This window comes from Protomyctophum bolini (genome assembly GCF_963924005.1).
Source record: "Protomyctophum bolini genome assembly, chromosome: 14".
Classification (NCBI taxonomy): Eukaryota; Metazoa; Chordata; class Actinopteri; order Myctophiformes; family Myctophidae; genus Protomyctophum; species Protomyctophum bolini.
In genome coordinates this window covers 19483891-19496301 of record NC_137875.1, presented here as the reverse complement: position 1 = coordinate 19496301, position 12411 = coordinate 19483891, and the positions used below count along the sequence as shown (strand labels likewise).

General features: G+C 42.6%; 2 protein-coding genes across 2 annotated transcripts in view; both read right to left on the bottom strand.

Annotated features, from left to right (window-relative positions):
* LOC308328786 (hyaluronan-binding protein 2) overlaps positions 1–3760 on the bottom strand; it is a gene marked incomplete at both ends in the record, with an annotated part of 7988 nt that extends 4228 nt beyond the window's left edge. The window contains 6 exons of the mRNA XM_080782896.1: positions 157–328; positions 950–1060; positions 1254–1370; positions 1907–2017; positions 3097–3175; positions 3701–3760. Coding sequence (XP_080639022.1) covers positions 157–328; positions 950–1060; positions 1254–1370; positions 1907–2017; positions 3097–3175; positions 3701–3760 — 650 coding nt within the window. The remainder of the gene's footprint in view (positions 1–156; positions 329–949; positions 1061–1253; positions 1371–1906; positions 2018–3096; positions 3176–3700) is intronic.
* A 765-nt stretch (positions 3761–4525) lies between these two features.
* Positions 4526–11910, bottom strand: LOC308328785 (putative E3 ubiquitin-protein ligase TRIML1; the record flags this gene model as incomplete). The annotated part of the gene is made up of 6 exons (XM_080782895.1): positions 4526–5112; positions 6370–6512; positions 8730–8749; positions 8927–9160; positions 11025–11120; positions 11893–11910. The coding sequence occupies 6 exons, from the start codon at positions 11908–11910 to the stop codon at positions 4526–4528; spliced, it is 1098 nt and encodes a 365-aa protein (XP_080639021.1).
* Between the last annotated feature and the right edge of the window lie 501 nt (positions 11911–12411).

Genomic DNA, 12411 nt, shown 5'->3' with positions numbered 1-12411 from the left:
TGTGTCAAATCTGGTCCCAACATTTTTCCCCTAAAATAAATATGATAATAATAATAATAATAATGATAATTTCTACCTCTCTAAATATATGTTTGCAACTTTTTTGGTGTATAATGTATACATGCATCCATGTGCGTGCGTGCAATAAAAGCGGACCTGCAGAAGTTATGCGGGCCCAGTCCGTCGGTATCCTCATAGGAGCTGAAGGGGTTCGTTCCTCTCTCCAGGATGAAGTGAGAGTTCCAGTAGAGGCATTCATGGCCGTCGTCTGTCTCGCTGACGTTTCCGCGGTACGACTCGCCGTCCTCCACATAACAGTCCTTGGGCCCTGGTATAACAGTGTTGATTTTTACAGCAAATTTAGATTTTAGTTTTAGTCTCTTCAATAGTTTTTTTTTGTTTTAGTCACCTTTTAGACTAGTCACCCGGAATGTCTTAGTGTTAGTCTAGTTTTAGTTGACTAAATATCATACGATTATAGTCTACTAAAGCTACAGTTGATATAGTCGACTAAAATGTATTTTGGCGGGCCTTGATGCCGTCGTAATGGCAGATTTTACACTTGCTGAAAATAGCCACAAAATGTGGCTATTCTTATCATAATGAGCTTGTAGATTTCAGCATGCAACCAAGTGTAAAATGACTTGTCATTTACTTACACTGGATCTCTTGTCCACTAGTCCTTTCCTAACATTTTAGTCTAGTTTTTAATTGTTTGGAATTGTCAATATATTTAGTCATCAAACTCATCATGGCTTTGTTTTCATTTAGTTTCCATTGGCTTTCGTCTGTGAAAAAGGGTAGTTGACGAACATTTTTCGTCATAGTATTAGTCGGCGAAATCAACACAGCCTGGTAAATATACACACCTCGGTCGGTACACAATTTGTGAGTCTATACATACAATGGAATGAAGAGGATATATGTCACATGTAGTGATAGTATTTACCAACATGGCAGAAGCGGCCTTTATACCCTTCCGTGCACTCGCAGTCAAAGTCATTGTTGTTCTGCACGCATGTTCCACCGTTCTTGCAGGGATTGGGTTCACAGTACGAAACTTAAAACAAAGAAAACTTTCTTGTTCATGATTGCAAGCAACATGTAAATGAACGTGACTGGTAATAGAAACACATCAACAGAAAATGGAGGGGTAACATTGTTTATTAAATCTACTATTAAAGTAAATTTGACTACAGAGGCAATTAAAGCACACAGATCAATGAAGTCAACCCAAAGAGAGACAGTCCTACCTGTTCTGCAGTGTGGCGGTTGGAAGGGCTCCTTACACTTGCATTCATAGAAGGGGGCAGCCGAGGTCAGCACACACTCACCACGGCCACATCTGCCCCTCTTACAAGGTTTGCGGGCTGCGGTAATAATAATAATATTATTATTAATATGGTTATATATTATTATGGTTTACTTAGGGGCCTTCACCGATTTTTGCACCCAAGTCCTGTTTTAATGAAGTTGAGGATCTAACAGGATTTAACATAATTTCCTCTACTGTGACATCACAGTAGACAATATCAGCACAATTAATAGTGGAGTTCATAGCCCATTTCCTGTAATTCCAGTCAGACAGTCACCTTGTTAAGACTGTTAAATTTGTCAGGCTGTACCAGCCAGGTAGGATGGGGTCAAACATCCGAAGGCTGTTGTGTTATAATTATTGATAATCAAAATATGCGAAGTAACTACTGTAGCAACTAAAGCTATCAAATAACAGGATTAAGTATTAGTATTTAGTAGGCCTATTAAGTACAACAATGCCGCAGTGAAGTGCAGTAGGCCTACCTTGAAATTGTACTTGTATACAGTAGGCTACTTGAGTAAATATACTTGGTATAGCCTACCTTACTGTGGCAGTACAGTAAAGGACTCAGATAATCGTTTGGCAAACCTTTCTGACATCTCTTGCCCTTGAAGCCTTCGGGACAGTCACATTTGAATCTTCTCTTGCCCTTTTCCTCACATGTGCCATTATTGTGGCAAGGGTTCGGGTTGCATTGTCCTGGGATGTGTGCAAAGTAAATGCAGAGATACATAGGAAAACGTATGCTTCCTTCATATGAGAAGTTCACACAGTAGTCTACTTGCCAGCCCAGTATTCTCTAAAAACGGCCATAACTACTTGCCCAAATGTGCAGACCTCATCACATTTGTGATGACGGCGTCGGCTATGGAGATTTTCGCCCAACGAGTGTTTTTTTTTAATATATATTTTTTTTATCCCACGATTTTGTAACCCATTTTTCACCCCTGTGTCAATCATCTAATGTGATCCTGGACTCTACACACCCTCCACCAACCTAGTCCCCATATATGGGGGACAAGGGGAGAGCAACGGACTTGAACTCATGCTTCCTTCATGCCTGAGTGTCCAAGTTGCTCCTTTGCACCTGACAGGGGGGAGTTTCCCTGGTTGGACGTAGCGCGTGGAAGGAACACGTTATTCCAACCAGTTCCTTTCCCCTCCATCAGGCGCCCCGGCTGGCCAGGGGGAGGCGGTTTAGTGACCAGGATTACTGCATGTTTTTTGTGAGGGTACCACTACCTACCCTAGGGGACACGGGGAGAACATGCAAACTCCACACAGAAAGGCCCTTTCGCCAACCCCGCCTTCGGGTATGGGCACTGATGACGCGGAGGAGGAAACACGCCGCCAGCACCCACAGCATCCCGAGCGGGAATCGAACCCAGGACCTTCTAGCTGTGAGGCGATAGCACTACCAACTGTGCCACCGTGCCCCCAACGAGTGTTTTTTGTGCAAACTAATATTTGAAATGGATTCAGAATCATGAAAACCCCCTAGTTTGACACGTCACATGCTACTTAAAGTATGATGACATTTTGATTAGATTTTCTTCTTCTTTTTTGCATATTTTGCTAATTTAAAAAAATTGCTCAACATAAATTATGCAAGTGAGCATCCGGCGGTTTCTGAATGCCGGGGACCCATATACTCAACATGTCTAACATAAAACTGTAGGGTACTCAAAATGCCGGGTTCACATTCTGGCAAGTGGACTATACAGTGTAATGATCTGGGAACATTCTTTAATCTCTTAATTTGAAGATTGCATTCTCACCATCTGGCTCTTGAAGTTCAAAGATCCAGTCTCCTTTGTCATCGTCGTCGTCGTCGTCGTCATCACTTAGATCTATGATCTGATAGAAAAAGTCTAAAACATGAGTCATAACATTGTTAGATATAATTTATCCCATGTATTTTCTTTTATTCTTGACTCACTCTCTCTCCCTCTCTCTCTTTCCCAATAAGGGACATAATATTAACACATACTGTACAGTACACTGTAAAAGAGTAATAGAGTAAAGTGCTTACCGTCCATGATATCAGAAAGCCTTAAGTGTTTTCTCTCGGCAACATGAGTCTCATCCTCAACATGAAGCTTGTATTTCCGCTTAAGTTTCCTCAGCTGAGAGAATGATGAAGATTTCATCAGTGCCGATGACATCATAGTCATTGTAAAACAAATGCTCACTGCTCTGACTGTCCTTTTGACAATTCATGGAATGACAATATCACAAAATGAATGACAAATTCAGAGGTGTTTTATTCACGGAAAAGGTGGTTAATTATAACAGAAACAGTAATTGGCTTAACCTATGTTTTGCGTACTGCCAAGCCTGACACCAAGCACTGGGGAGGAATAAATGGATCAAAATACATACTTCAGCAGGTTTGATGAGCAGCGTTAAAATCAGGCACAAGAAGAGGACTTTAAGGTTCATGATGGCAGTGGATCAGAGGACATCCAGGAGAGTGAGACAATCTACTCCCAACATTTGTGTAAGTATACTAACCTTTGTACTGTATGGTCATGGCCCACACAAGTGACTGTATCCGTTTTGTTTAATGGACTTGGACAGTGGAGTTTGTCTAACTGTAATCAGTGCAGTGCACTATACAGTACATCCTACAGAGCAAACAATAATAATAAATGTATGCCAAACCATACAGTAGAGCTCCTCGCCTTCTTGAACAGTTTAAAAAAAAAACCTTTTTACAAATTAAACTGCAAAAAAATGGCTGAGTGCCAATATTCACTTGCAACGCATACTGTATAAACAAAGAGAGCATATTTGCAAAGAGTTCATTATTTGCTTGAATGTAGACTTTGTAACCCTTCGGATTCACATCCAGGCAGGAGCATCCAAGGCCAAAATTAACTGTGTGCACTGTTTTCAAGAGGATCTTTTAAAGCATAATTCTAATGGTACAAAATAAATACAATAGTTTTAAATATGACAACATGAATTTATCATAATCCTTACAGTATTAAAGTAACACCACAATATACTGTGTATATATATTTTTTTTTATATCAAGAGAGAACTGTTATTCTATTACAAAGAGAGTGTAAAACCAACCTTGTCTACCGTTTCCTAGTATAACATCTGAAGAGTACATTTTCACTTCAAAGATGAGAAATTTGACGTCTGCAACATCAACACAACAATCATTTAAAGAAATGACAACAAAAAGTACACTAGAGTCTAGTCTTTACTAGTACAGAGAGTACTAGTAGGCGAGGGAGTGTTACAGACCCTGATAGGTCTGGCGTTGGTGCCTTTATGGTCATGCCCTGGGCACACAGCTAGGTGGAGGGAGTCCGCGAACGTGCCTGCACAGAAAGAGAACAGAGGGGCCATGTTGTCTGCCGCTAAAAATGTCACTAAACCCGCGGGGAAACTACACAAGACCCCGATGCGACGGAGGTGTTTCGTGACGGGCAGCTGGTGGGGCACCCCTCCGTGCCAGGCGGTGTACTCGCCATCAAAAAACTCCACGCACCAGGATGAAATCCCCCGGCCCAGCCAGCAGTCCTCTGTGTTGCCTTTGCGAGGGATGCTTGGATAGGTGAGGCCCAGTTCCCAGTAGGTTTTTCCACTCACATCAATCTCCCAGTAGTGGCGGCCAAAACTAAAGCCCTGTGAGCTGATGACATTGAGTGTGGCGTCGAATCGTCCAGGGAGGTCAGGCAATTCCTGCCACGTGTCTGTGTATGTCGCGCTGTCGCCCTCGGCCGAGATGATTAGCTTAAGGTGGGCGGTCTCTGGATCGAGACGCACGTCACTGGAATCTGGAGACAGAAACCAACTGTCAATGTGATATTATAAGATATCGGTGCAGTTTTAAAGCCCTGTTGTGGTTTATATCTATCTATATCAAATGTACAAAGTATCTGTACGTACATACGTACGTACGTCTGTAATCCACTTAACTCGGGAACCGTTCGCCTCACTGACTTCAAATTCGACACGTTCAATACCCCCACAGGGAGTGCGGTGCCCGGGATCTGGACCTGATCACGCCTATATGGAGCTGGTCTGACATCACAATTACATTGCATTTTTATAGCGCTTTTCCAAGTGTTCAAAGCGCTATAAAACCTCCCAATGTATGAATGACCCCTACTGTATATCTCCATATATGGAGCTGGCCATTTCAAGTAGGCCAGTGCCCAATGGGCACCGCTCTAGTACGTTGTTTTGTATCGTTTCAGCTTTTATGTCAGGGAACAATAACATTGCAGCGATTGACCAGATACTCATTAGTTGAATGTACAACTATAGCAGTATCTGGCCTATACTGGATCACACTAGCCCACTGTGTAAAGGCTGGTGAGGCGAGGTTAAACCGAACATCAAGTGCGATAGGTCAGTAGTTCAAGAAGGACATGATTTATGGTATGCCAGTATCACGCTTGAGATGCCAAACATCTTAACCACTAGCCTTTTATCAACTCGCTTTAAAAAGGAGGGGTAAAATAGAACTGCAGTCTGCGTGCACAATGCACATATCGACATATAATGGATTGCATTAGGTGAAGCTTTGAGTATGCTAGCGCTAGCATACTCACCTCCCGATGTATGAATGAATGACATTCATTCATTCATTCATACATCGGGACTCGGGAGGTGAAGCGGCCATGCAAGGCACCGACCGGCTCATTGGAGGCAATGTGGGGTCTTGCCCAAGGACACTAAACGTTAAAGGTTTCATGACATTCATTTTAATTTATTTTTCTTTTAGGTTTTATGACCTCAATTTCACCCACACAACCTGAACTTTGAACATTCAGTGGATTTTGGTGGTACTGAAGCCTTTGGAGCTGCAATGAAAACAGGCAAACAGGCCTCAACAGTGACACCTGCTGGCAAATTATTATGCCATATATGGGATTTATGGACTCTTACCTCACAGTCCACAGGCAAATCAGAGCACTTGTTTTTGGGTGCAATTGAGCTCAGTAAAACAAACAAATATTAGTAATAAAAAGAAAAATTACAAAAAAGGATTTTTTTATGTCACGATCCCTTTAAGTGTGTGAACTGACAGCTCTTGAGGAGGGTCTGGGTGACGGGGGTCTGGGAGCGAACGAGCAGCAGCATGTTGTTGGCCAGGCTGAGGATCTGCTCGGCTTTGGACTCGTCCAGCTTCACGCTGCCGGGCTCCGTGGTGTTCAGCAGCTCCATCACCCTGTGTGGAAGATAGAGACAGAGAGAGACAGCTATAGGAACCAGCGTTGGAATAGTTTTCATTTAGTTTTAGACACAGTTTTAGTCGCCCGGAATGTTTTAGTGTTATAGTCAACTAAATCTACAGTTGATTTAGTCAACTAAAATGTATTTTGGCGGACCTTGATGCCGTCGTAATGACTGATTTTTACAAAATAGCCGATCTACAAGCTCACAACGCATCGCAGCGTAGATCGGCTATTTTCAGCATGCAACCAATTGTAAAATGACTTGTATCTTTTACTTATACTGGATCTCTTCTCTTGTCCACTAGTCCCTTCCTAACATTTTAGTCTAGTTTTTATTTGTTGACGAAATTGTCTATATTTAGTCTTAGTTTTAGTCACCATAGCTTAGTTTTCATTGTCTCCACCAGGCCGAAGGCATGGGGAGAGAGTATGTTTTGCTCTCCGTCCGTCCGTCCGTGTGTCCGTCTGTGAACAGCTAATCTCCGGCACCGTTAACCCGGTCGATGCCAAATTTTGCACACACACTCCCTAGATGCCAACGATGAACCATTTGATGAAATTTCCAGAACGGCCTGTTATAGCGCCACCAGAAGGCCGCTTTGTGCAAAACAAGTTTTTGGAGAGTACACCTACAGATTTTGTCCAAACATCACGCAAATTGGTACACAGTCTCTCTAGAGCCATTCAACGAAACAGGTCTTTCAGATTTCTCAGACTCCATCCTGATTGGCTAAGATTGGCTTCCAAAGTTCCCAGGAGTGCTCAGTTTCAAACAAAATGCTGCAAATCATGAACACATCGTGTGATTTCCATGAAATTGTGCACGCACATTTCCACTAGGCCAAGGAAGAAATGCCACATGAACATTTTCAACTCAGCCTCATGGTGGCGCTATAACTAGCCGAAAAGTGTTTTACCTCTAACTGCACAGATCTGTGGATAACTTTGTATGCCAACTCCCTAGAGGCCAAGGAAAAACCTTTGCCTGGAAATTTTCACATCTGCTCTTTATAGCGCCACCAGGAGGCCGACATATGTAAAACACATTTTCTAATATTACTCCTTCAGATTTTATCAAAATTTTACACAAATCGGTACACATGCTGTCCATAGTCATGTGATCAAGACGGGTTTGTTTTATTTCACGTAATCCACCCTCATTGGCTACGATTGGCTTCTAAACTTTTCAGGAGTAGCCCGCTTTGTACCCGTTATGGGTAAATCGCCACAACTACTCAACGCAAGACACGCGCGCGCGCACACACACACACACACGCACACACACACACACACACACACACACACGTTTATATTGCTCCTAAACATTTTGCCAAACATCACACACACTCCTATCCTCCTGGTGGAGACCTGTGCCCAGAAGGGCACTTTTTCTAGTTTAGTTTCCATTTAGTTTTCGTCAGTGAAAAAATTAAGGTAGTCGACGAATGTTTTTCGTCATAGTTTTAGTAGAAGAAATCAACACTGCCAGCCGCCAGGAACCACGTCAGCCTGCTATTATGCGCTGTAAAAATGATCGTTAATCAGTGGTGTAAAGTAACTAAAGTATATTTACTCAACTACTGTACTTAAGTACAATTTTGAGATACTTTTACTTCACCGGTCTCCAAAATACTTCTCAGAGCCAAATATTGTACTTTTATTCCACTACAATTATTTGAAATCTTTAGTTGCTATAGTTACTTTATAGATTTTGATTATTAGTACAAAACAACGCAAGCGTAAAAAATAAAATAAAAGCTAAAGAGATTCCAGGTCTACTCAGTCACGGGCGTGTGCACCAAACCACAATTTCACGGGACCGCACCCCCACGTAAATACGCCAGCGTTGTCGAACTTGTCGCCCCTCAACTTCTCCGCACGTACAAAAAAATGCAGGCCTCTCATTGGAAATTAATTACTAGGTGTACTTTCTGCTTTTGGTACTTTAAGTAGGCCTACAAACATTTTCATACCAATACTTCTGTACTTTTACTCAAGTCAATTTTGAATTCCAGACTTTTACTTGTAACAGAGTATGTTGCATAATTGAATTGAATTCAATGAGGAATTTGAGTACTTATTCCACCACTGTTGTTAATTGAACTTGGTCTCTCTCAGGAGGACACTCAGGAAGACACAATGATTTTGCTGCGTATTATAATAAACAGCAGATTGGTGTAGGCTGGGGTATACATGTAGGTTTTCCATACCTGCAAACACTCTCTGTGTCCTGATGGACAGGGGGGTGGGGGTTGGAAGAACAATTTAGCAAAGAAAGACAGAGAGAGAGAGAGAGAGAGAGAGAGAGAGAGAGCACAGGGATCACATAATGTTAATTTAATTTCACTGTGAGTTCAATAAATTCATTAAATAAACAAACAAACAAATAAAGAATTGCTTTAGTCACCGTTGCTCTGCAGGGATCAATGTCCAGAGCCAGTTCCACTTTAAGCCGGGCCAGGTGCTGCTCTATTTCCTGGACCAGCGAACAGTTCTTCTCCATGAGGCCGTCCAATGCTGACACAGCAGCTCTCTCTTCCATCTCTAGGTGGGCTAGAGTCAACATCAGGTCCTCTTCCAGAACCTTATGGATCTCCTGATACTTCCTGATGATGCCGTCCCTTATGACCGCAGACTTTGTCTAGGTCACGCACAAGCATTGATCAGTGTGTGTGTGTGTGTGTGTGCATTGCGTACGTTGGTTAGACATACTAACTAACAGTTCGACAGGCATAATGTCGGACTAATGCCTGTCGTACTTAGTACGTCGGACGAAACACAGGCACCCCCCCCCCCCCATACCTGATCACTATAGAACTAGTGCTTTTGTGTACAAAGCAGACAATTGGACTCGAGTCATTCTGACTCGAGTCGCATATTTCGACTTGCGACTCGACTCGGACTTTGAATGTAAAGACTTGCGACTCGACTCGGACTTGGAAGGTAAAAGACCAACGAGACTTGAGACTTGACTCCGACTTGCTAGCCAATGACTCCCGACTCGACTCGACTCGAGACAAGATGACTTGTTTTGTTTCCGAGCATACGGTATTTGAATACAGCGTCGGTGTGCAGCGCAACTCCACTCGCACACTAAGGCAAAACCTTTATTTTCACCACACAGCTGCAGTAGATTGAAAAGTTGCTTAATTCCTACCTTTGAGTTAGTGTTGCTGAAAGACACCCAGATCCAATTGTATATTCCATATTTCCATATGTACTACTAACTAAGTGTGAAGTTGTGTCAATACGGAGGCACACAGTGACAATTGTGAGCATGCGCAGATTGCACTACCTCTGCTCCAGCGTACAGGGACAAAACGGCCATTAGGGGGAGCCTTAGTACAGTGAAATACAGTGGGGAATATCTATTGATTCATTGATTGAATACTTTATTGGCAGAAATGTAATCGGTATAGGGTACAGTCAAACACTGATCAAAAAGGGATCACTGAAAAAAGTCCTTGCTGTCTTGTTTCCATTCGGTCCTGGGTAATCAATTCATAATCATGACAAGTCACATGACAAATAACAAAATTCTAATTCTAGACTTGACACAACCTTGTGACTTGACTTGTGACTCGGCTTGACTTGCCCACAACAGAAAGACTTGGGACTCGACTTGGGACCAAATGACTTGGGACTCGACTTGGGACTCGGACCTGAGGGCTGGATTGACTTGGGACTCGACTTGGACTTGGGACCAAATGACTTGGGACTCGACTTGGGACTCGGACCTGAGGGTTTGGACTGACTTGGGACTCGACTTGGACTTGGGACCAAATGACTTGGGACTCGACTTGGGACTCGGACCTGAGGGTTGGATTGACTTGAGGCTCGACTTGGACTTGGGACCAAACGACTTGGGACTCGACTTGGACTCGGACCGGAGCGACTTGAACAAATGTCTGGTACAAAGACCATGGCTGATATTATACTGTTTGTAATGTAAATACACAGCACACGACAATAAGATGGGGGGTTTTTAGGGGGGGGGGGGGGGGGTTAACACTCGTGACGGAACGTTCCGCCATATAGAATCCAACCGCCAACTGCTTCTGGTAATGTTCCGTAAGCTTTATTATTGATATCAAACCGGATCGCTGATTTGTTTTAATTTCTTTATTTATTTTTGGCCTTTCCTTCTTCAGCGATCCTAGGCCGATTTCGCGTGCCATTCACTTCTTGTATACAGGCGGACTAAAAATCGGAATAACTCTAAATCTACGGAGCTCTCCGTGGTTTTGACAAAACGCGTGATGTTCGGAGGTCTTTTCTGATTGTCCGGTGATCCCGATTGGAACATTGGCGCTTTCCAGAGCAAGGATGGCCTCATTTTAGCTCGCTAGCATTGACACTAATTATTTAGCATCTAAAATGGACGCCCAAACCGGACGTGCGTCAAACCAAGTAGATCCGGGTCGGCAGTCAAGCGTTGGCATTTGCGTCTACCAGGTGGCAGTGATACGGTTTTAAGTAATATCTGACGAGCACAAACAACTTACTGTGAGTTCAGATTGACGTGCAGCTAGTTTCTTCAGCCTGTATTTCACTGCTTCCCTTTGCTTCTGGAGACTCTCCTGCTGCTTTTCTAACATCTCCTGTGTGAAAAGCAGGGGTTGTAGAAACATTCACCACACAATTTCATTTCAACTTCCGCTAAATGGATCCCAGCGAATGATTCTGTTGAAGTGCAGCAGAAGCCCCCTCATACCAGTTTGTTGTTCCCTACTAGTAAATACGAGCTAATTGGCTATAATGGCTGACAGAGCATTGTGCAGTCAGATAAATGTTCATTTAAATTAAGAGTGCTCATTGAACCCATTTAGGACTGGGAAAAAAAAGTCTTCTAAATCCTAACAGTTTTCTGAAAAACCTATATGTTTCTGTCAGTGGTTCTCAACCTTTTTCATGTCAAGGACCCCCAGAACTATCTGTATTTGGCTGCGGACCCCCATCTGAAATTGTTTTTTCAAGAACCCCCTAGAAGCAAAGATTTGCGCCACATTTTCTCGATTTAAAAAGAATAGCATATCTACAAGCTCATAGCGCGGCACTGTAGATCTGCTATTTTTAAATAGCTAAAGTTTAAAATAATGCTTAAAACACCACAAAAGAGGTTCCCGCCCTGAATGGGTTAAATTAAGAGTTAAATGAACATTTAGGATTTGACAATGTGTAAATGTTAGGAAGAAAGATGCTCTTTCAGCACAGTTTCTGTCCCTCGGTCAGTGTGGCCTTCTAACAGGTTATTATTGCAAAGCATTGCAATTGCTTGCCAGCTGTGCAGTGATTTGTAAAACGTCATCTTTTGCAGCTTTGTGTATGACCCTGGCCCATTGACCCACCAAACTCGAAAAGATTCCATTTGACCTCCACCCCGTTCAGCATTGTCTAGTACATACGCGCATTCCACAGTCAGTCTGGGCGGTCCTATGGGTGACTACATATCCAATATCATGTGGTGATATGGGATATGCCAATGGATAAATAATGGACAATGTGCAATTTCAGATTGATCAGTCAACCCACTGAAGAGGAAAATGGATGGGGACAGACCGACAGCTTTGTTCATTTATTAGTGTAGGAAGAAGGATGACCATAGCAAAAAAATCCGTGACAGGCATATCAAACTGCTATTGAACAGCCTTTGTCTTTTTTTCCCTTTTTTTTTGTTGAACCAATGACCATTCAATCTAACCTAAAAAGGGGCGTGACCCAAAATAAATTGCAAAGGTAATCAATGTAATAGTTTAAGTATAGTTAGTTTAAGAGTATTAAATAAATTGTGGATCATAAATTCAGCGGTTGAATTATGCTTTAAGAAGCATGTAATCTGTCAAACTATAGGGGGTTTTCATGATTCTGAATTTTGCACGAAAAACACTCCTC